The sequence below is a fragment of the Neophocaena asiaeorientalis genome, unplaced genomic scaffold (genome assembly GCF_003031525.2).
Source record: "Neophocaena asiaeorientalis asiaeorientalis breed wild unplaced genomic scaffold, Neophocaena_asiaeorientalis_V1.1 scaffold202, whole genome shotgun sequence".
Lineage (NCBI taxonomy): Eukaryota > Metazoa > Chordata > Mammalia > Artiodactyla > Phocoenidae > Neophocaena > Neophocaena asiaeorientalis.
Genome location: NW_020172627.1, coordinates 1,943,914 through 1,966,477, shown reverse-complemented (window position 1 = coordinate 1,966,477; position 22,564 = coordinate 1,943,914). Strand labels below are relative to the sequence as shown.

Genomic DNA, 22,564 nt, shown 5'->3' with positions numbered 1-22,564 from the left:
TTCTTTTTCTATACTTAAAAAAAAATTGTTCTATAAAGCCCAGAAATTTGGGGAGTAATTTTCAAAGGCAGGAAGAAATAAAGTAAATAAATCTTAAAATGGAGACTTTAAGACAAGGCAGCTACCAAGGTCACTTCAGACTTTAAATAGCGAGACCACTTAACCAAAAGGTTGAGCTTCATGCTGAGGTCTCAACAGCATTAACACCCTACTTTTTCCACTGCTTGTCATTAAAAACTACCTCATAAGAGATCAGCAGCCTGCGGAAAGCCAAACATGACATCTAAGAAACCAACCAGCAAATACATAAAACCCATGGGATCTTTTGAGGCTGGCCAGGACCATGCATCTCAAGTACTCAGTACACAGCAGGAAATCAATGCTAACTTCCTTCACCCTTACCAGTTTCACCCAACTCACAGCTTCATGGGTGTTTTGATCATTTTAAAATCAGGTAGCCATTCCCAGAACTGTTAAATATCTTTGATATTTCCCCTCAAAGCATCTTCTCCTCATTTGGGGAGATGAGGTAAGAGGTGAAGGTGGGGAATTAGAAAGAACGCTGACGAGGGGCTGAGATTTCTTAACATGTTATAAATAGCCCTGGTCTTTTTCACTTTTGTGATCTCTCATTAATTCATTCAAATATTCACTGAGTCCCTATATATCAGGCTCATGCTGAGCCCAAGGAATACAACATTTAGCAAAAATATGGGGGTTGATTTAGTAGCGGAGTTCAACACATCGAATCATATCAATAAATGTAAAATTACAATCATGGGAAGTGCTACTAAAGAAGTCATTAACTAGGTCACTTAATGTTTCAGGACAAAATTCCTAAATTAACAGGTTAATGAAGCTTCAAGAATTGTACTCCCTCCAAATAACACACTGATGCACTGGCCACTGTTAATCAGCATTTAGCCTCCTTCAGAGTCCCCTCTTGAGCCTTTACTAAAGGCACTAATTTCTCTTGCCCTGGAAAGTCCTGATTGCTCTTTAGTTTCACTAACTGTAATGCAGTTTGCAATCTACTGGCTACCTCTAGGTCAATTACTAAAACCCAGAAACCTATGACTGTGCGTATCTTTCCAATAAACTACCATGAAACCAAATGGCACCGTCATTTAAGCCAGAATTGTAATACATGAGTACTGGCCAGGGTTTGAAGAAAACACATGCAAAGTCGAATCACTGCCAAATGTATTATCAGCAGGTAGTTTATTTCAGAGTTTTATTAAGCATTAGCCATACTCAACATCATCATGCTCTACCACAAATGGAAAAACACGTAACTCATGGCATTATAGGGAGGTCTGGGAAGCAGTTTGATTTGGCAGTGGCAACAGGCACATCTAAAGGGGAATTTGGCTGCAGAATGGCAGGGGAAGAGGCATAAGGACTAGGGGGATGGAGAGATGGATGGAAAGTAGGGAATCCAAGAAGTGAACAGAAATAAAGAACTATTACTAAAAAATAATCAACAAAAACAAACAAAAAAACTACCCACAAAAACTAGATTATTGGGAAACTCAGAAGCTAAGAAAACTTGGCCAGAAAAGAAGAGCTAGAGAAAAGAAAAAGAACTGAAGGTTATGATTCAGAAAAAGAAGCTTATGATGCCTCTCACCCCCAAAGTATCAGTCGGGTACCAATCCAATACCAATGTGGTACAGGCACATCAGGTACAAAAGAAGCCTCCCAATTCTATTCCTTGCCCAGTCTAGGGCTGCAACACTGACTGCAGAGAAGAGCTAAGCACCTGATCCAGCAAGAAAGGTACAGAACGAGAGCAACAGGTATATTCAAAAGGACACGGAATTCAGCATGATGAAAAAGTGATGGGGCTGCATACACCAGTAAAGTACAGATGAGAGTCCTGTAAACTGCCTCTTCCAATAAGAAAGATGCTCAGGACCAAGCATGGACATTCTGTGTAGACAACCAGAAAATGACTACAGAGTTGACGAGAATATTTGTTACATTTTAAACCTACTGGTAAAGAGATATTTAAGATATATCTTAAATAAGATATTTATTAAGATCTTTATTTTACACACAGCTTCCCCAAAAAGCCTAGTAGTTCAGGCATTTCAACCTGAACTACTAAAAATGTACAAACATGCTGCATAAGATACCTGCGTGACAATATTTAGTCTCTTCTTAACAATCCTAAATCGTGGGCTTTGTATAATCTTGCAATTTTTGAAATCTTTTTTTTATTACTTTGTATCTAACAATCTCAGGAGATAGCCTACTTAACTAATTCTCTTTTCACAGATTAATTAACACTGATACTGAGAAAGTTAGCCGCCCTATGAGAAATACAGACCAGCTTATTAACTAAGCTTCCTCTCCATCCTCTGTTATCAATCTCCCCTACAGTCACTGGGCTCCAGCCACACTTGCTTCCTTTTTATTCAGGAATTACACTATTATGGAAGATTGTTATTTTCTCTAAGGAGGGGCTCTGTCTAATTTATCTATGTATTCCTAGAACCTAGCACCTAGAAATTCGATAAATACATAGACAAAATAGCACTTGGGTTAAAGCTCAATAATCTTTTAGAGCTGATTCTATGGCATAGGTTCAGCCATCATAACAAAATGTTAGTTGAGAATATTCCAAGTAGACACACACATGCCTTTAATGTAACTTATCAGGACATAATGGATACAATCAATAACCTGATGGTGTCCAGAGGATCAGACCAGGTGTATGGCTTTCCTTACAGAGCATGCTCATAACAAAACTTGTTGGAGTGCCATGCAATTCAGCAGTCTACACCAAAACTAAAAATCAATGAAAACACTGGAATATGAAGAAGTTTTTTGTTAGGTTTTTTTCAAAGGCTTGAAAAAAAATAAACTTTACTAATAAAAAGGGGGGACATCAATCACCAAGAACTACTACTTCACCAAAATTTTAGAGAACCTAATAATGGGTCACTTAGTATCACAGTGACTCTTGCTCCTTCTAACAGTATTATTTTTTTATAAGTCTAATGTAACTAAGTAACTCACGTTCTCAATGAACTGGGTATTAGACAGCATAAGGAAGTCATTGAAGACATTATGTAGTCGACAATCTGTGGCTTTAGTTTCCCGAATTAGTCCATCCACTTGTTTCTTGATTTCATGGGTCCTAGAGATAGTCTGTTGTGAGAATTCCTGTAGAAACTGTAGTAACTATTTAAAAAACAAACATACAATAGTATCAATATTATATGCACCTATTCTGCGTGTCAAAACAGAAAAGAACCCATTTCCTTTCGCCTGTGTGTGTGCGCCCGTGTGCTGGAATGTAAAAGGGATGCTGCTTTTGACAGTACAAAGACCAAGTAGCATCAAAAAACATTAAGAAAGTTCATCAGAACAGTGTCAATGAGTCAATGGATATTTGCTATATCGTTTCTGGAGGAATTTAAAAGTCCTGTTTGGTTGTCATTCCACAGGGATCAGAGACAAAGGGAAAAATAACCACTACTCTTACCCAAAAATCCTATTCAAATGGAATTTTGGAATCACAGTTCTGAGCTTATTGGGCACCCGGCCTAAAGAGTCCCACTCAAGGATATCCATATACTGGTTTGTCTACTGCTCCACTCAGTCTAGGTCCCAACATGGAATAGCCTAACTAGTACCATGTAAGCCTGCAAGGTGGCGGAAGCCGATCCCCGCTCAGGGTGGAGTTGGGCGCCTGGCTAGAAAACCCAAACAAGGAAGGGCCGCAGTCCAAGTGGGAGCACTGAGAGGGCTAAGCTCAACCAGCCCGCCTCCGCCCAAGTGCCTGGGGACTACCACCCGGGAGTTTTCGAGGACGAGAAGGGGCGTTATTAAGTCAATGAGAGGCAACAGGATCGACTGGGTGGAGGGGGACTGGGGGCTCCCGGAGTCCCGCTCGCAGGCCGCGAATCACGCCAGAAGGCCCGCCCTCCCCTCCGGCCCCTGGGGCCCGCCTCTCACGCCGGCGTCGGCTGCCAGCGACCAGCTCTGGCTGCTCCTGCGGATCTCCTCCACCGACCAGGGCCGCTCCCACACGGGCTCGGACACCGGCGGCCGCTCCTGGTCGGGGGTGGTCCCGTTCATCTGCAGCGGGAAGGACGAGAAGAGGGGCTGAGCTCCGGGGAGGCGGCGGTCAGGGCCAAACCCGAACCCGAACCCCCGCCCTCACCATCCTGGCTGTGCAGTTCGGTGGGCTCAGGGAGCCGCAGGACCGCACCCGCTAAGCCCCGAAAGTCTCCGGAAGCTAGCGGTGCGGGCCTGGCACGTGACCGGCCTCACGTGACCAGAGAGCAGGTGACCTGCGCCTCATGTGACCGGATGCGGGGCGCTGCGGAAGGAGGCCGGGCAGCTCTCTGAGGTACGCGAGTTGGAAGAGCCCTGCAGTCCCATGGGTGGACTTACGGATTATCATACTTAGTGAAGTAAGTCAGAAGGCAAATATCATATGATATCACATATTTGGAATCTAAAATATGACACAAATGAACTATCTGTGAAACAGACTAACAGATACAGAGAACAGACTTGTGGTTGCCAAGGGGAAGGGAGGGTGGGGGAGGGATGGATTGGGAGTTTGGAGTTAGCAGATGCAAACTATTACATACAGAATGGATGAATAAGGTCCTACTGTATAGTACAGGGAACTATATTCAATATCCTGTGGTAAGTCATAATGGAAAAGAATATGAGAAAAAGTTTATATATGTATAACTGAGTCACTTTGCTATACAGAAGAAATTAAAACAACGTTGTAAATCAACTACACTTCAATAAAATAAATTTTTAAAAAACTATTTCACTAAAAAAAGAGAGCAAGGGTGAAGACGCCAGGGGGCGCTGAAGGGGTGGGTCGGCCGGGTTGCGCTTCAGCTGGAGGGCGCAGGAGGAGGCGCGTGGTTAGCCCCGGAAGCACGCAGGCAGCCAGGTGTGTTGAGAGAGAGGAGCCAAAAGGAGGTGTGGGAGAACAAGCCGAGGGGCCTTAAACAACCGGCGATGTGGAGGGAGGAAGAGCTCGCCGCCGCTCCTCTTCCTTGCTGAGTCTCCTCTGCCTGTCTGGGGGTCAGCCCAGATTTTCTGGAGATTGATGTATCTGGCTGTCATCGTACTTTAACGACATGCTCGGTTTCAGCTAACTGTGTAGGGCCTCCTTAAACATCCTTTACTCCCTCTGCATTGCTCTCAGAATCAAGTCCAAACTTCTCATATGACAGGCAAAAGCCATTTATAATCTGATCCCTGCATGTGAATCCATCCTCAACATTCCCAGCTTCCCATGAGCGCTCAGTGATCTACCTATTCCACCTCACACTTCTTTGAAGGCCCCTCAGCAGAGTTCTTCTTCTTCCACACCAACTTGCTTTTTAAAATGAAGATTCCAATTTTGGTTAGTTAGGCTATTAGGCTAGTTAGGCACTAGTTAGGCTATTCCATGTTGGGACCTGGACTGAGTGGAGCGGTAGACAAACTGGTATATGGATATCCTTGAGTGGGACTCTTTAGGCCGGGGGCCCAATAAGCTCAGATCTGTGATTCCAAAGTTCCATTTGAATAGGATTTTGGGGTAAGAGTAGTGGTTTGTTATTTTTCCCTTTGTATTAGATACCCTTTGTATGCTGTCTAATATCCTTTCCATTCCTGTGTGCCCAAGTTATTTAATCCCTGTGAGTTTTCCTCAGTGAAAGGAAGTTACATGTCTTGCAGGGATGTGGTGTTAAATGTGATAATATTTGTAAAATAGCACGGTGCCTGTCATACTGTGAGCATTGAACATAGATCCTACCACTTCTCCTATGACCTTTGTTTATCAAACTCTTGGACTTTGTTCTGCTTCTGTCTCTTTACTGAAGACTTCCCTGGTTATCCCAAGGATAGTTTTAAGTGCTCCCCCCTCAGTTATTTTCTACATGCTTGTACAAATATTCATCATAGAGTATCACATTATATTATAGTTTATTTATAATCTCTCCTCTTTAATAACAATACCTAACATTTATGAAGTGCTCAGCATTTACCACTTTATACATGTTAATTCATTTAATTCTCACAATGACTTTGTGAGGCGGGTAGTCTTATGCTCATTTTATAGTTGAGGAAACTGAGGCACAGGGAGGATAAGTAACTTACTCAGGGTTAGACAGCCAGTAAAGGAGCAGAGCCAGGAACCCACACCATTAGCCATTATGTTACTCTATAGCTAGTAGTTTTTTGAAGGAACTTCAGTTTTAAATTGCAGTCTACCAACCTCCTGGCCATTCCCATACATTCATTTAAAATATTTTTAAATAAAACCACTTAAGAACTTGGTTGGTAAAATTGAGGTGAGCCAGTTACCAAACTACATCTTATATAACATCATCATGGTCAACTTCAGTGACCATGTGGATGACCCTGGCCTCAATGTGCCTTAATAACCTTAATCTACATTCCAATTCTCAAAGTCCGTGGATTACCCACACCCTGGACCTTAGCAGCTGAAACTTTCTGACTTTTAAATCTGGACTGCAATAGAGCAGCCTCTTAAACTTCCAAGTCTCTCTCTTATTCCCTGGTCTGTTCTCAACTAACCCAAGCCTCAGTGTCTCAGTGCCCCTCCTCCCCATTTCGCCATCTTAGCTTCATTTCCTAGCTTTTCCTGCCTGCAGCCCATGATATTAGCTTTTAACTTCTCTTGACAGCCCTTTAATATCCCCACCTTATGTTTCTGAAACATGGTCTCTGCTAACTCCTAGCTTTGAATCAGTCCAACTATGCCCTTTCTCCTTTCCTACACCTAGGTTACTCAAGGAAATCACTGCGATTTCATATTCTGCAAACTTAGCTGGCCCCTCAGCACTGACTGGCAGTCCTTTTACTTATACTTTCTCTATGTACTTATCCTTGATTAGATCCCTTCCATAACTTTACCATGTGGTTCAAAGTATCCATCCTATTTGCCTCTGCTAGAGAAAACGGACTTCTCACCTCAACTTAAAATGTTTCTATGTCTACACCTTCTGTATCTCATACAGTTCTTTCTTTGCACACAACATAATTTGACTGGCAAACTCAAACAAACCAGAATTTGGGGGAAAGATATTGCAAAGCTCACAGAACTTAAGGAAAGCAAGCAGACACTGGTCTTGGGAAGAGCATAAGAGGAACCTAGGGCAGTCTCCTCTGAGCCCCTGCCACTAGAAGGACTCTGTTCCAGTCACTTCTCTTCTTGGTTTTCTCCTCTGAATTTCACATTCCTGAGGTAAATAGAATCTCATTAGCTTCCCTTGGGTCGTATTCCCACTACCCTAATTGGCTTTTCTACCAAGACCACATAGAATGGACAGAAATGGTCCCCAAACAAAAAGTTGGGACTGTTACCAAAAGCAGGAAGAAGGGATGCTAGGCAGGCAACATGCTGCCTCCGCTCCGTTCTTTCAGTCTCTGGAAGAGTCATCCCCCCTTTTGCCCAAGGCCAGTGACCACTATGTTCTTGATTGAGCCTTTCCTGCTTCTCCTGGAATGGTGCTGTTTTAAACTCCCCTTCCTGTGTGTTCAATCTTACTCTCTTTACTAGTATTCCTTCAGATGTTTTTGAGTCATGCTTTGTATTGAATTTGTTCATGTTAAAGAGATCTTGCACTGCAATAACCATGCCTGAGAATTCAGATAAATCTACCTGTCATACTGGTCATTCTCTTGCTATACTTACATGATTAAAACTGTCAACCAGTGAAAATCCTAGAGGACTTTCCTGCCATGGTATTTGTGAAGTCAACTGTATCAGGGGAGATCCCAGGCCTAGAGCCTTAATCTGAGCTTCTCTGAGCTTAATCTTAGTTTCTGTGCCCAGGTGTCTGCCAGGGATCTTGTTAAAAAGCAGATTCTAAATGAATAGGTCTGAGATGAGGCCGGAGACACTGCATTTCTGACAAGCTCCCAGCTGATGCCCAGGCTTCTGAAATTAAAGAATGTAGGGATAAAGAGCCAGGCTGTATTCCCTGGTGAGCAGTGCAGCTCCATGGTGCCAACCTTGACAGCCAGTGTGTCTCTTTGTCATATGGAAAATGACTAAGAAAGAGCTGTCATAGTGGAGAGAGGTCAGGACTTGCTTCTGGAGGCCCCCACGGAGGCAGGGAACTGGGCCCCACAAATTATGTAGTGGATCCTTGCTGGGAGCAGGGTGTATTGGGGCCAAACTCCTTGGGTGGTGATGGAAGAAAAGTGCTTAGGCTTAGAAACTGAAGTAGCCCTCTCTTGGACTGTTGGCTTTAGGGAGGCTCAGACTCATCAGGACTCCCCACAGTTTCCTTGCAACATCCTGGGCTAATGGACCACAGGGGAGAAGATGAGGGGTCTGCCCAGACATTGTCCCAGGCACCTAGCCAACGCTAGCTGAGGGAACCAAGCATTAATGATGATTATATACCAGCTACTTCCAGATTCTAATCAATCAAGTAACCAATCAACCACTGCATTAGGAACTTCAAAGGAGAGAAAGAAATAGAAAGATAGAAGGAACCAGTGGTACAATACGATTGGCAATACTATAGGAATTCAATATTGTAAATTCCAAATGGATCCTGCAGATTATAACTTACTACTGGGGTTTCAGAGTATGGAGAAAGTTCTGAGGGCCATGGGGGTCAGAGAGGAAGAGAGGAAACACACTGGACTTTGCAGTGTGAAATTTGGAGAACCAGAAAGAATTGTTTTTTTACTTCTACAACAACATCATTATAGAAGAGCTCTAATTAAATATTTCCACGTTGTCAAATGGAAAGATTCATAAGCAGTTGGTTTGAAATAAGGGAGAAATTTAAAATAGCAAAATGCATAAGCCTGAGACTAATCGGTGACATAAAGAGTTGTTCTGGCTGTGTCTCCAACTTCTCATTGCCAAAGAGGAGAAGGTTCCTCCTTTTCTTGATGTTACACATTAGAGCTCAGAAAGTGGATAGCTCAAGGGAGGTCACAAAAAAGCTTTAATAGTTTAGAAGCTGTAGGGTTCATTGTGTCCCTGAAATCTTACCTGAAGTATAATTTTTCCAGCGTACTTACATAAAAGACGACTTCCCAGCACACCCGCGCGCGTACACACACACACACACAAACACACAGCTTCACTTAGCGGGGTGTTGGTAACCTTCTTATTCAAGAGTGGGTGCTACCATCCTTAGTCCACAATATGGCAGCCCCGTTTCCTTCCTTAAGATTCCAGCATCTGGGGAGTACTGTGGGGTAGAAGGGAGGGAGAAGAGAGGTCATAAATCCTGTTGTGCAAGGGTTGGTAAACCACTTGTGCCTACTCAGCCCGTTCCCTGAATGCCTAGATAGCTAGGTTAGCAAATCTGCCATTTGTGCAAAGGCAGGCACATCCAGAGGAAAAAAAAAAAAAACTGTAATCAAACTCATTCAACAGATAATACACAAATATTTCTTTGAAAGTAAAATCAGACTTTACAAAGAAGACTAAAGCCCTTGCATCTACCCCACCCCAACTCTCCCCACAAGCCAACACATACCACTCACTCCACTCTTCATCTCATCTCATCCACTCAGAGGAGATCTTAACTCTGAGTCTGATGTTTAAGCCTTCAGAGCTTTTTCTAGATGTTTATGTACATGTGTCTGTCTGTCTATCTACACACACAGTATTTATTTATGTGCTTTTACATGTATAAACTAATTCTGTACCTTTCATTCTGTGTATTTTTAAATATTCAAAATATGCCTGTCCATATTATCACAAATGAATCTAAATTATTCTTTTTAACGACTGCAAAGTATTCTGCAGTATGAACATGCTATGGCTTATTTAGTTGTTCTCCCAATTATGGGAGCCATTTAGGTTCTTTCCAATATCTCATTGTTATAAGCCATGCTGCTAGAATATCCTTGACTATACTTCCTTGCACCTGTACGCAAATGTTTTGGTTTTAATAGAGATGATAAATTGTTCTCCAGATTGTGCCAGTAATACACTCCCAATGGTGGGCTATGAGGGTAACTGCTTGCCCAACTTCCTAACTAACACGTGCTATTACCAAAATTAAAAGTATTTGCCAATCTGGGCAGTAAAGATGGCATCTCAATGCCATATATTTGTATTTCCTTGATAACTGGTGAGATTGAACATCTTTTCTTAAGCTTATTGGCAATTTTAATTTTCCTCAAATGGTGTTTTCACATGAATCTCCCATTTTTTATTCACTTAAATCTTTTTTCCTATTATAGTCAATCATTTGTTTGGATTTAACCGTATTACCTTAATTTGTGTGTTCTATTTCCTATGGTCTCTTTGTTTCTTTTTTCTCCCCATTCCTGATATCTGTTGGGTTGATTGAATTTTCTTTGTTGCATTTCTTTTCTTCTGTTGGTGTGAAATTTATACATTCCATTGCTTTTTTTCTAATGGTTACTCTTAATTTTTTATACCCACACATAAAGTTATACTTGCCTAACAAAATCTAAAGGTAATCAGTATGTATATACTCTTCCTAAACAGGAGAAGACATTTACACTTCCTTCTGCTGTTTCCCTTCTCCCCAACTCCCCTGTTCATATCATCCAGAATTCTAATTCTAAATTGTTTTAAACATGTTTGGCAATTAATACTAATTTAGCCTTAAGCTATAGGATTGACTGAATTGTGCAAGATTACTTGGCTAAGATTACTTTTTTTCATACTGCTTTTCCCTCTGTATTCCTTCAACCTTTTTTGTATGTAGGCGTACATCTTTAGTTCTTTCAGTGGGAATCTGTTGGTGCTAAACGTTCTTAAATGCTGAATACTTAAAATATGCCTTCGTTTCGCCTGTGCTTTAAAGTGATACTGTAGCTGAGTGTAGAATTCTAAAATGACAGTTATTTTCCAACAGCTCATTGAAGATATCATCTCATTGTCTTCCTGGTGTGTTGCTAATGAAATTTACAATGAAAATCTGATCCTTATTTCTTTAAAGCTAAACTATCTTTCTGCTATGGTAACTTTTTGCATTTTTTTCTTTATTTTGATGTTCTGAAATTTCTTAGCTTTCTTCACTTCTGGGGAATGCTTAGCCATTGATTAAATACTACCTCCTCCTTTCTCTCTATATTCTCCTTCTGGAATTCCTAAATGAAAGGTAAAATGTCCTTATCCATTCTTTATGTCTCTAAACTTTCTCATCTTCTTTTTTTCTTTGCTCTATTCTGTAAGACCCCGTAAACTTAATCCCCAGCTTGCTAATTCACACAGTGTGTCTGTTCTGTTACTCAGACTATCTTTTGAGGTTTTTCTTTTCAACAATTTGGGCTTTAATTTTCAAGATTTCTAATTGGTTCTTTTTCATAATTCTTTGGTATTATTTTGCTTTATGTTGCTGAATATACTAAATGAATTTGTTTTAATTGATCTATTGATCACATATAAGATCTTCCATTTGCTAGTTTTTAGATAGTTTGTTATCTATCTTCCATGGCAGTGGCATTCCTCGGACACTAGCACTTCTTGACTGTACACTAATTTTCTGGTTTAGAATTCTCCCACCTGATTCAGGATTCAGCAGAATTCCTATGTGGGTGTAAACTTAGGTTACCTGGGGGCTTGGCTTCTCCCATGGTTTCATATCAATTTCTTTCTTTGGGGGGGCCACATTGTTTGTTTCTGTACTCTCAAGCAATCCCCCTTCATGATTTCAAGCCCAGACATGAAGTCAACAATTTATTTCTTATATCTGTTGTATCATTTATAAGGATACAGCATGGAGGGGAGTAACTTTCAGACTGTTTTAATTGCATAATCTTAAATCCCTAAATTACACTTTTTTAAAAATCTCAGCAAAAGTTTTGTTCTTTACTTAGGAGAGTAGAAAATGTCAGACACAGGCTCAAAGTAGGTTTGTGTGTGTGTGTGCACTCATACACATGCTATGACATTTGAACTTGCTTTTACAATGTATTGCAATAATGTTTTAGTGTCTGCACTAAAGAGTTCAGTTTAACTTAAATATATGTCAACCTGGAATCTCCTGTTTAAAAAAAAAAGGAGGGTTAATATCTGTAGGGAGGACCTTGAAAGAGTAGCTGACAAATATTTATAAATCTCATGATAATCTGCTGTTTTTTAGTTTTTATAAATTTATTTGTATTTATTTTTTGCTCTATTGGGTCTTCGTTGCTGTGCGCGGGCTTTCTCTAGTTGTGGTGAGCGGGGTCTACTCTTCGTTGCAGTGCACGGGCGTCTCGTTGTCGTGGCTTCTCTTGTTGCAGAGCACGGCCTCTAGGCAAGTGGGCTTCAGTAGTTGTGGCACGTGGGCTCAGTAGTTGCAACTCGTGGGCTTTAGAGCGCAAGCTCAGTAGTTGTGGCGCACGGGCTTAGTTGCTCCACAGCTTGTGGGATATTCCTGGGCCAGGGATCGAACCCGTGTCCCCTGCGTTGGCAGCCAGATTCTTAACCACTGTGCCATCAGGGAAGGCCAATCTGCTTGTTTTTTTGATATGCATATTGTTGCTCAGTCCAACCTAAAATAAAATTCACAGAGCTGGTTCAGATATCTCCTTCCTAGTCTTTCATTACAATCTGCAACAAGAATGGGGACTTTCTCCTCTGAGGCTTGGGTTTAACACTTAAACCACCTGGCAGGTGCCAGTGGGAAATATCCTCTCTGCCTTGGCTATAAATCTTGAGTCCTCTGGCAAAAGGCCACAGGATGATAACATGATGCTTCGAAAAGAGATGCACTTCCTTTGTAACTGGGACTGACTCTGCAGTTTTCTTCAATGAAATTTTTCTTTATTGAATGTAAGAAATAGAGGTCATTTTATGAATGTCTGTGCTTCTAAGGTTTGGAAAGGAGTCTTTTAAAAAAATTGTTTGAAGTATAATCGACATATCACATTATATTAGTTTCAAGTGTACAACATAATGATTTGATATTCATGTATATTGCAAAATGGATCGCCACTGCAGGTCAGCTTAACATCCATCACCACACATAGTTACAAATTTTTTCCTTGTGATGAGAACTTTTAAGATTACTCTCTTGGCAACCTTCAAATATAAAATAAGTATTATTAATTATAGTCACCATGCTGTAAGTTACATCCCCATGACTTATTTATTTTATAACTGGAAGTCTGTACCTTTTGCCCTCCTTCACCCATTTCTCACATCCCCCACCCCCCGCCTGTGGCAACCACCAATCTCTTCTCTGTATGTCCGAGTTCATTTTGAGGAGGAATGTTGTTTGCTTGCTTGGTTTTGTCTTTCATTTTATATTCCACATTTAATTGACAGCATATGATATATGTCTTCCTGGAGAGGAAGCTTTATAACCTATTCTGACCCTAGGGAGATAAAAACATCTGTGTTTCTCTCTTTTTCTGTTGTCTCTTGCTTCCTTTTATCTCTTTCTTGATCTGTGAATACTATGCCACCTTTATCTTCTTTTTCTTGTCTTCTCCTTTGCCATCCGGGCCCAAGTTCTCATCTCTTTGGCCTTTGCTTCTTCTCATTTACTGACCATATGTGAACCAGAAAAATAATTATAAAAATGATTTGTTGTTTTAGCTAATATAAATGTATTATCCCTGTGTTCATTGCCAAGCCAGTGAGTAAGAATTTTTACCATTCCTTCACTGAAAAAAAAAAACCCAAAAAACAAAAACACTCTGCCCAAACTAACAGAATTATTATTGTTTTTTGGGGGGTGGATTATAATATACCTACAGAAAAGAGCACCTATTGTAGCTATACAGCTCAGCTAATTTTCACAAATGGAACAAAGTCATATAACCGGTACTTAGATCAAGAAACAGAACATTACATACACCCCAGGAGCCCCATTTCTGTCCCCATCCAGCTCTACCCAGGCTTCTAATAGCATAGATTAATTCTAGCTATTTTTGTGCTTTATATCAGTGGAATGAAATGTCCTAGTTTCAATTCCCTTAGGAGCTGACCTTGCAACAAGGACTTTAGAGCAGGTAGTTTATTGGGGAGGTAGAGTGAACACTGGGCAGGGAGTGAGGAAACAGAGAATGGAAGGCAGCAGCCAATAAAGGACATATTAAGAATCAAGCTATCATAGTGAGTGACTGGAGCCTTCTCCTGTAGGGAGTCTTTGGAAGGCACCGCAAAACACACTACTCAGAATTCTCTCTCTCTATGGGAGAGGAGAGAGCTGGTATATTCATATAGCCAATTATTATTTGTCCCTCTAATGCCTTTTCCTGCCCCAGCGTCCCACCTAACAGCTCACATTGCATTCGGTTGTTGTGTCTCTTTAGGCTCCTTTAATCTGGGATGGTTCCTTAGTCTTGTTATTTTTTAAATTTTCCTTTCATGAACTTGATACTTTTGGAAAGTACTGGCCAGTCATTTTGTAGAATGTCCCCATTCTACAAAATTTAGGTTTGTCTGCATTACTCCTCATTTTAAGGTAAAGAAACTGAGGCACAGAGAGGGTAAATAACTTGCTGAAGGTCACACAGCTCACAAATAATAGAGCCAGTACTTGAATCTAGACCATCTGGCTCCAGGGTGCTGGTTCTTAACAACTAAGCAATGGTGAATTCTTAGACCATTTAACTGAACTATTTTATGTTGCAAAATGATAATACCGTTCTTATCTAGAAAAAAGTTATCATTTTTGCATATATTAGAAAATAAATATCAATAAAGCAATGAGTATTTAAGAACCGCAACAGTGCACAATTGTGTACTAAGTACTCAGAGTACAGAGTAATCATGAGCTTAGCACTGGACTGCAGTAAACCACCATCTAATAAATGATTGTGTGATCTAAATTCACAATATAGTGTGATTCATGATGCTACAAAATTTGTTTTAGAATTAATGCTTAATATATTCTAATAACTCACTATTTTAATAAAAATACAACATGCTTTGTGTAAAAATAAAAACTACATGCAAAAATTTCACTTATGGAGAGAACAGATTTTTTGTGCCTCAGTTTTCTCACCTGTAAAAAGGACAATAATCCCTATTTCACAGGGTTATGTACAATTAACGAGATAATACATGCAGAGCACTTAGAAATGCTTGGCACATAGAAAACACTCAAGAAGAATGTGTGTCCTTAACATAATAAAGGTCATGCATGAAAAACCCACAGCTAAAATCATACTCAATGATGAAACACTGAAAGCTTTCCCCCAAGATCAGGAACAAGACAAGCATGTCCAGTCTTGCCACTTCTGTTCATCATAGTAATAGAAGTTCTAGACAGAGTAATTAGGCAATAAAAAGAAATAAAAGGCATCCAAAATGTAAAGGAAGATGTAAAACTATCTCTGCAGATGACATGATCTTATATATAGTGATGGGGTTCTGGATACACTACCCCAGAATGTGGCACTGTGGCATATGGAAGCTGAAGGATTTTGAGAAAACAGCAGAAGCAAGGTCACTCAGACCTTTACCCCCTTGCCCTTCTCCCCTGAAACAGATCATAAAACTCTCAAATTTGCCCTTCCTATACCTGGAGAAAAGAGTATCTTAATCTCTGAAGACCAAAGGATGCCAAGAAGAATCCTAACAGAGAGGCCTTGCTAAGTTTCCTCCAGTTTACTACAATTACCTCATATGCCTTAAACTATCCTTTTCCTCCATGACTGTCCACTCTTGATTAAACCTGGTGTAAATATACTCAAGTCTAACTGTTTCTTTGGGTATTTATTTCCTTATAAAGTCTCCTGTATCACATAAAACTTATACTAAATGAATTTATGTATGCTTTTCTCCTGTTAATCTGTTTTTGTTAGTTTGTTTTTTGTTTTTTTTTTTGCGATACGTGGGCCTCTTACTGTTGTGGCCTCTCCCGTTGCACAGGCTCCGGACACGCAGGCTCAGCGGCCATGGCTCACGGGCCCAGCTGCTCCACGGCATGTGGGATCTTCCCGGACCGGGGCACAAACCCGTGTCGCCTGGATCAGCAGGCAGACTCTCAACCACTGCGCCACCAGGGAAGCCCCTTAGTGTCTACTTTTTAAAACATGTTCACCAGTACCTGATTCCTATTTTTGCTAAGTGTTCCCCATCTGACAGAGCAATAGATATCAAATGGACCAAATGTATGCTAGTATTCCTTTTATCCCTTCCAAGTTTTTTTTTTAATTTTGAAAAATATCAAATATATATCGTCTAGATTCACTAGTTGTTAATATTTTGCCACAGTTACTTTGTGTCTCTGTCTCTATTTTTCAGAAGCAATTTGATGCAGGTATCATGTCACTTTATCCCCAAATACTTCCATTTAGGGACTTCCCTGGAGGTGCAGTAGTTAAGAATCGCCTGCCAATCAGTGAACACGGGTTCGATCCCTGGCCCAGGAAGATCCCACATGCCGCAGAGCAACTAAGCCCGTGGGCCACAACTACTGAGCCTGCACTCTAGAGCCCGAGAGCCACAACAACTAAAGCCCTCGTGCCTAGAGCCCATGCTCTGCAACAAGAGAAGCCACCACAATGAGAAGCCTGCGTGCAGCAACAGACCCAATGCAGCCAAAATTAATAAATAAATAAATTTACCAAAAAAACCCCAAACTTCCATTTATATCATCTCCCAAGAGCAAGAATATTCTGCTACATAACAATAATTATCACACTCAGGAAATTTAATACTGATATAGTACTGTTACTTAACATTGTCCATATTCAAAATTGCCCAGTTGTCCCAATAACATTCTTTATAGTGATTTTTCCCTAATCTTGGATACAATCAAGGATCACACATTGCATTTATGTGTCTTGATTCCTGGTAGTAATTTGCTTGGCTTCCAACTTGAGAACTGAACCATATATATTGCCTGATGACAACTGCATCTCATATTCACTACAATTCCCCTTTTCCACGTGAGTCTCTGTGATCAGTCCTGACCCTGCATCTTCAAGCCAGACCCGTCACCCTTTTTTGTACTTCACCACATTCCCACTCATAGCCAATCAAAGAAAGCCCCAAATTGCCCAGGATCCTCTTTAGCTGTTCCTTGGGACTTTGCTCACTTCATGCCCAGCCTGCTCCAGTTCCACAATTGCATCAGCTACCAATCATGAGCTGTATCTCTGAATTGGGGACCAGTTTTAAGGCCCTTAATCTTGGTATGATACTTGGTTTCCTTGTTTTTGGCCACTGGCAAAAGACTTTGACTCAGATTCCCTGCTGTGATTTTCCCCTCATTTTGTCATTCCAAATACTAAGGTAAACCATATTAAGTTGAAACTGATATTTTTGTAGGTCAAAGACAAGTATTTCATATGGTTCAACATAAAAAAATTACCCTTGAGTGACTCAAACACCTAGGGACCCAAAAGCTGGCGCAAGCCTACTGGGCCAGCACTGCAGCAAGGCTGATTCCCAACTTAGTATACAATCTGTTTCAACTTTGCTTGCCCAAATATCTGATTATTTTATTATACTCTCTCTTTTTACCTCTGGTAAGTCCCCTGTTCTTTTTTCAGAATTATTTGAGCTACTGTTGTTTCTTTTCCCAAATGAACATTAGAATCATTTAGTGCCAAAAATATCCTGTAGATATTTTAAAAATAGATTTATAGATCAACTTAGGAAGAATTGACATCTTCATGATTTTGAATGTTCCTATACAAGAACAGAACATGCCTTTCCATTTATTCAAGTTGTCTTTTTAGTCCTTGGTAGAATTAATTCTTAATAAAAACTTTATTGAGATATAATTCAAATACCACAAAATTCACCATTTTAAACTGTACAGTTCACTGGTTTTTAGCATATTCAGTGTTGTCCAAATATCACCACAATCAATTTCAGAAATATTTAGATTTTTAGAACCCTCAAAGACAAACCCCATACCCCTTAGTTATTATTCCTCTGTCCTCCATTCTCCCACCCCCTAGCAACCACTAACCTATTTTCTGTCTCTATAATTTTGCTTATTTTAGATATTTTATATGAATGGAATCATATAATATATGGTCTTTTGTGACTGGCTTCTTTCAATGAGTATGTTTTGAAGGTTCAGCCTCATTACATGGTTCAGTAATCCATTCCTTTTTATTGCCTGATTATATTTTATTGAATGTATATGCCACATCCTTTCCATTCAACAGTTGATGGACATTGGAGTTGTTTCTGCTTTTTGACTCTTGAGAATAATGCTGCTATGAACATTTGTGTAGAAGTATTTGAGTACCTATTTTCAATTCTTTTGGGTATGTACCTAGGAGTAGAATTGTTGAGTCATATAACAATTCTATATTTAACATTTGAGGAACTGCTAAACTATTTTCCAAAGCAGCCATACCATTTTACTTTCAAACTAGCAATGTATGAGGGTTCCAGTTTTTCCACATTCTTATCAACACGTGTTATTGTCTATCTTTTTGATTTAGCCATCCTAGTATCTCATTGTGGTTTTGATTTGCATTTAATGTTGACTATTGACTGTTGATGTTGAACGTATTTTCATGTGTTTATTGGCCAGTTGCATGTCTTCTTTGAAATGTTGGTTTAAGTTATTTGCTCATTTTTAATTGTTATTTGAATTTTTACTGCTCAGTTGTTGAAGTTCTTCATGTATCCTGGATACAAGTCCCTTAACAGATAGATAATTTGCAAATATTTTCTCCTATTCTACAGGCTTTTTTTTTTTTTTTTTTTTTGACCATGCCCTTCAGCCTGTGCGATCTTAGTTCCCCAACCAGGGATCGGGCCCACGCAGAGTCTTAACCACTGGACCACCAGGGAAGTCCCACCATGGGCTGTCTTTTCACTTTCTTGATGGTACCATTTGAAACACAAAATTTTTAATTTTTTTTTTTTTTTGGGGGACGCCGGCCTCTCACTGTTGTGGCCTCTCCCGTTGCGGAGCACAGGCTCCAGACGCGCAGGCTCAGTGGCTATGGCTCACGGGCCTAGCCGCTCCGCAGCATGTGGGATCCTCCCGAACGGGGGCACAAACTCATGTCCCCTGCATCGGCAGGCGGACTCTCAACCACTGCACCACCAGGGAAGCCCCCAAAATTTTTAATTTTGATGAAGTCCTATTTGGCTATTTTTTCTTTTGCCTCTTATGCTCTCAGTGTCATATCTAAGAGGCTTTGCCAAAACCAAGGCCACAGAAATTTACTCCTATGGTTTCTTCCAAGAGTTTTATAGTTTTACTTCTTACATTTAGACCTGTGATCCATTTTGGGTTAATTTTTGTGTATGGTGTGATGTAGGTTTTTATTTCTTTCCTTTGCATATGATTAGCCAGTTGTCCCATTATTACTTACTGAAAAGACTATTATTTCCCTATTGAGTTGTCTTGGCACCCTTGTGGAAAATCAGTTGATGATAAATCCAAGAGTCTATTTCTGGATTCTCAATTATTTTCCATTGATCTATACAACAATCCTTATGCCAGTAGCACACTGTCTTGATTACCTTAGCTTTGTAATAAGTTTCAAAATATGTCGTCTTTTGGACTGGCTTTTTTCACTTAGCATAATGTTTTCATAGTTCATCCATGTTTAATGTGTATCAACACTTAATGCTTTTTATTGCTGAATAATATTTCATTGTATGGATATACCACATTTTGTTTATCCATTCATGGACATATGGGCTGTTTCCACCTTTTGGCTATTGTGAGTAATGCTGCTATAAACATTCAGGTACAAGTATGTATTTGGTACATACTTGTTTTTAATTCTCTTGGACATGTACCTAGGAGTGGAATTGCTAGGTTAAATGATAACTCTATGTTTAGATTTTTAAGGAATAACCTAAACATCCTCATCTTTGGTAATACTTGCTATTATCTGTCTTTTTGATTATTGCTGTCTTAGTGGGTGTGAAATGGTATCTCAGAGACTTTGATTTCCCTAATGAAAATGATGTTGAGCATCTTTTCAAGTGCTTATTGACCATTAAGAAGACACTTTTTAGGGCTTCCCTGGTGGCGCAGTGGTTGAGAGTCCGCCTGCCGATGCAGGCGACACGGGTTCGTGCCCCGGTCCGGGAAGATCCCACATGCCGCGAAGCGGCTAGACCCGTGAGCCATAGCCGCTGAGCCTGTGCGTCCGGAGCCTGTGCTCCACAACGGGAGAGGCCACAGCAGTGAGAGGCCCGCGTACTGCAAAAAAATTAGAAAAAAACCCCAAAAAACAGAAGACACTTTTTAAAACTTTTTATTTTGACATAGTTTCACATTTACAGAAAAGTTATAGAATAGCTCAAAAAGGTTATGATAACCCTTCACCCAGATTCACCCCAGCTATTAATATTTCATCCCATTTGTGTCATCATTTCTTCTCTCTGTCTCTGTCTCTTTCTACACACACACACACACACACACAAAATTTTTTTTAATAATCTGAGAGTCATTTGCATATCATGCCCCTTTATCCATGAATGCTTCTGTGAATTTTCTGAGAACAAGGACCTTTTTATTAAATATAACCTCAGTACATTTATCAAAATCAGGAAACTTAACATTGACAAAATAATGTTACCTAATCCGCAGTCCATATTTGAAATTTAGCAATTGTCCCAGTATTCCAGATTCAAGTCAAGGATCAAAGATTTCATTTTGTTGTCATATTTCTTTAGTTGCCTTTAATCTGAAACAGCTTCTCACCCTTTCTTCAATTTTTCATGGCCTTGGTATTTTTGAAGACTATGGGCCAGTTATTTTGTAGAATACGTTTGTCTGATGTTTCCTTGTGATTAGCTTATGTTATGCATTTTTGGCAGGAACTCCAAAATGTCCTAGGGCATGGTAGTAGGAAGCTCATTTTTACCCCATCATTGGCAATTAACTTTGGTTACTTGGTTAGAGTGGTATCATTTAGTCTGCATTGAAAATTACTGTTTTTCCCTTTTGTAATTAATAAGCAATTTTGAGATGGTATAATATTCTGTCTTTAATTACACTTCCATTCACTGGTTTCAGCATCCTGTGTCTTTTTTATAAATCAGTTGTGAGGTAAAATTTACATACAATAAAAATTTACCTATTTTAAATGTCTAATTGGATGAGTTTTGACAAACGTGTGGAGTCATGCAGCCACCAGCATAATACAAATTTACAACATTTCCATTACTCCAAAAAGGCCGAAAGAGAGCCCTTCTTAATTATGTGGGACAACAGACATAAACCTAGACATATCCTATTTTAATCTTAAGGAACTTTGCATTTCTTCTGAACCAGGCCTGGTCTTCAGGATAATTGTCTTGGTAGGAACTCGAAACAGAAGCCAGTGTTGAGGGCCAAAGCAGAACAATGACCCCTTTGTTCAAGGTGGCACCCGCCTCTTCCCTGACTCAATGGGTGGGAGGCCTCCAGGCAACAGGACTTATTTTCAGAGCACGAAAACCCATCTGGAAATGTTGCCAAAAGTATCCCTCTGCACACTCAGAGTTCTGCTTGTCCTCAATGCAGGGCTCTTGCAGGCCCAATGACCTCTCATATGGCAGGGGGCACTTTTAGATATGCGGCCTCACTACTCCGGGAGCCCAGGAGACAGAGCAGCTTGTGCTGCACCCCACTGCTCTCACCATGTGCCACACTGTGGGGATGTTTCAAGACCTCGCTGGTTCTCCCTGGGCCCCATGAGAAGTGAGCACAGCTCTCCTTTCCCACTCTAGGACCCTCCCACTTATCTGGGGCCTCTGCTGCCTATGCCCTTTCCTCTGCTGCCCACCATAGGTGGAGTAATGAGTAGGACACAGAAGTCCCATTCAAGGACCCATATCTAGGGCTTCCCTGGTGGCGCAGTGGTTAAGAATCCGCCTGCCAGTGCAGGGGACACGGGTTTGAGCCCTGGTCCGGGAAGATCCCACATGCCGGGGAGCAACTAAGCCCATGCGCCACAACTACTGAGCCTGCGTGCCACAACTTCTGAAGCCCGCAAGCCTAGAGCCAGCTCTCCACAGCAAGAGAAGCTACAGCAATGAGAAGCCCGCGCACTGCACCGCAACGAAGTGTAGCCCCCACTCACCGCAACTAGAGAAAGTCCACATGCAGCAACAAAGACCCAACGCGGCCAAAAATAAATAAATAAAATAATTTATTTTTTTAAAAGTAATATACGCACGAGATTAGAAAAATTCAGATGGTACAGAAAGTATAAAATGAAAAGTAAAGCTCCATCCCTCACTGTTCAAACGCTTCACCCCAAAAGTAACAGCTGTTGATATTCATTCATTTAAAAATACTTATTGGGCACCTACTGTGTGCTGAGCACTGTTCTGGGTGCTGGGAAACACTGGTGAGCAAGATATGTCAAGTCTCTGCCTCATGGTGCTTGCACTTTTGTGGACAAGGGAGGTGATAAACAAGCTAATACATAAAAGAGTATCAGGTAGTGGTAAATGCTGTGAATAAAAAGCAGCATGGAAGAAAAGAGAGTGTCGAGAGTAGAGGATTATTCTGAGCTATGACCTGCAGTGAAGGAATGAACCTAAGAGTACCTGGGGGAAGATCATTCTAGAGAGGGAGAGCACAAGTACAAAATTTAGATGTGAGGGGTTTCTTGGTTTGAGGAATAGCAATAAGGCCAAAGTGGCCAGATCAGAGTAATCAGGGGGACAAGTGGTAGCAGCTGAGACTGGAGAGCA

At 40.6% G+C, this 22,564-nt stretch overlaps 2 protein-coding genes across 6 annotated transcripts in view; one reads left to right on the top strand and one right to left on the bottom strand.

Moving 5' to 3' along the window:
- LOC112395738 (WASH complex subunit 2A-like) overlaps window positions 1-4,276 on the bottom strand; it is a 119,896-nt gene extending 115,620 nt beyond the window's left edge. For 4 of the 5 annotated variants that reach the window (XM_024739090.1, XM_024739088.1, XM_024739086.1 and 1 more), the window contains exons 1-3: window positions 4,175-4,267; window positions 3,967-4,089; window positions 3,025-3,189 (exon numbers count right to left, since the gene is read on the bottom strand). In XM_024739090.1, the coding sequence (XP_024594858.1) occupies window positions 3,025-3,189; window positions 3,967-4,089; window positions 4,175-4,177 (291 nt within the window). In that variant the 5' untranslated portion in view covers window positions 4,178-4,267. Of the gene's footprint in view, window positions 1-3,024; window positions 3,190-3,966; window positions 4,090-4,174 lie in introns of all 5 variants that reach the window. The other variant, XM_024739092.1, reaches the window with a different exon arrangement.
- A 53-nt stretch (window positions 4,277-4,329) lies between these two features.
- Window positions 4,330-22,564, top strand: part of NCOA4 (nuclear receptor coactivator 4) — a 63,852-nt gene continuing 45,617 nt past the window's right edge. The window contains exon 1 of the mRNA XM_024739095.1: window positions 4,330-4,427. The gene's annotated coding sequence lies outside the window, so the exon portion shown is untranslated. The remainder of the gene's footprint in view (window positions 4,428-22,564) is intronic.